The following is a 1,392-nucleotide window of genomic DNA, read 5'->3' as shown; positions in this document are numbered from 1 at the left end:
TTGACATTAAGTCAGTTTTTTTATATAATTATGTTTTAAATAATTTTAATTCATTCTTACACAAGAGGGATGATATCCCATAACTCTGCACCAAATCGGTTGGGTAAGTTATAATACAAAAATTTTACACCAACTATATTATCACAAAAAAAATAATTTATTTAACTCAACAATATGGCAAGACTAAATAAACAAATACACGTAGGTACGATACCAAATACACTCATAAATGCATATTGTCTGATCGAACGCCAATTATACGCAAGTCATCGACAGCTCAGTCGATTTTGTTGGGCTGTCCGTCATCGACTACGACATCGATTTCCACATCGTATGTCCCAGGCTTCGCGCGAGAAGGTCGAACGACCACACCAGGCATCTTCGCTTGTACACCGTCCACTTCATTTTCTGATACGTCAGGAACTTTTTCATCCGTGTGGTAACTTGCCTCCACTGGTAATCGAACTGACATCATGCCTTGAACGCGTTGCACCAAGTACTCCAAAATAGGTCCGAACCTCGACACCCCGTCGGTAGCTAGGATGGTTCGATCAGCGGAACCCTGATGCTGCGGGTTTAATACGAACATGTTGAAATTCAATGTTTTGCGAACGGGCCTGGCCGCTACCTGATGGTGTACCAAGCAGGCTACAACGGCCAGGAGTACCACGCACTGGGAAGACATATTCCGGTTTGACGGCAGCGTCCGACCTTCGCGGGATAAGCGTCCGCACTGCGCTCGCTGCGTTTTTGCCGCGCATCTAAACCCAGATAACGGGTCTTCGGCAAAAAGACCATAACCGCCCCGTGGTAGAGCGGCCGCTGTAATTGCAGCGATCTCTCGCCACCTTTCGTTTGGAAAGCGCTTCTTCAATTTGCGTGAGTCATCGTTATCGTTTCCCAATCTATTGTGATCCACTGCAGTCCTAAGTGTCTCGCCTTTTTTTCTTCCAGCTTAGAATCATCATCAAAAATTCATAAATTCAAAATTCATTTATTTAATAATAATAACCCTTTATTTCCATACTCTATTGTTAATACAAGCTCTTGAACTAAATTATTTATTATCAACAGCATTATGCTGTGCATTGGCAACAATGCTCAGCGCTGATTTTCAGTCTGCTCCAGTATCAAGCGAAGCAAACAACCGCGCCGCACGTTGCGTTATTATTATAACTGAGACTTAGAAATTTTAATAAAATATTGAAATAAGATGTGAAAAAGAACAAACAAAAACGAACACAATCAGTACAACATACAACATACATAGAAAAAAAATCTAAATTTTTTTTTTAAATAAACAAAAAAAAACAAATTAATTGATAAACTGATTGAAAGACTTTCTATTTATTAATTTATTTCAAACAAAACTCATTTGTCGTAGATAAATCT

The 1,392-nt window shown here is 39.4% G+C and overlaps 1 protein-coding gene across 1 annotated transcript; it reads right to left on the bottom strand.

The window, feature by feature from the left end:
- Positions 1-277: 277 nt before the first annotated feature.
- Positions 278-685, bottom strand: LOC120626042. The gene has a single exon (XM_039893323.1). The coding sequence runs from the start codon at positions 683-685 to the stop codon at positions 278-280; it is 408 nt and encodes a 135-aa protein (XP_039749257.1).
- Positions 686-1,392: the final 707 nt, after the last annotated feature.

Source organism: Pararge aegeria, chromosome 8 (assembly GCF_905163445.1).
Source record: "Pararge aegeria chromosome 8, ilParAegt1.1, whole genome shotgun sequence".
Lineage (NCBI taxonomy): Eukaryota > Metazoa > Arthropoda > Insecta > Lepidoptera > Nymphalidae > Pararge > Pararge aegeria.
Note: the sequence above shows the minus strand (reverse complement) of the source record. Positions and strands in the feature narration are given on the sequence as shown.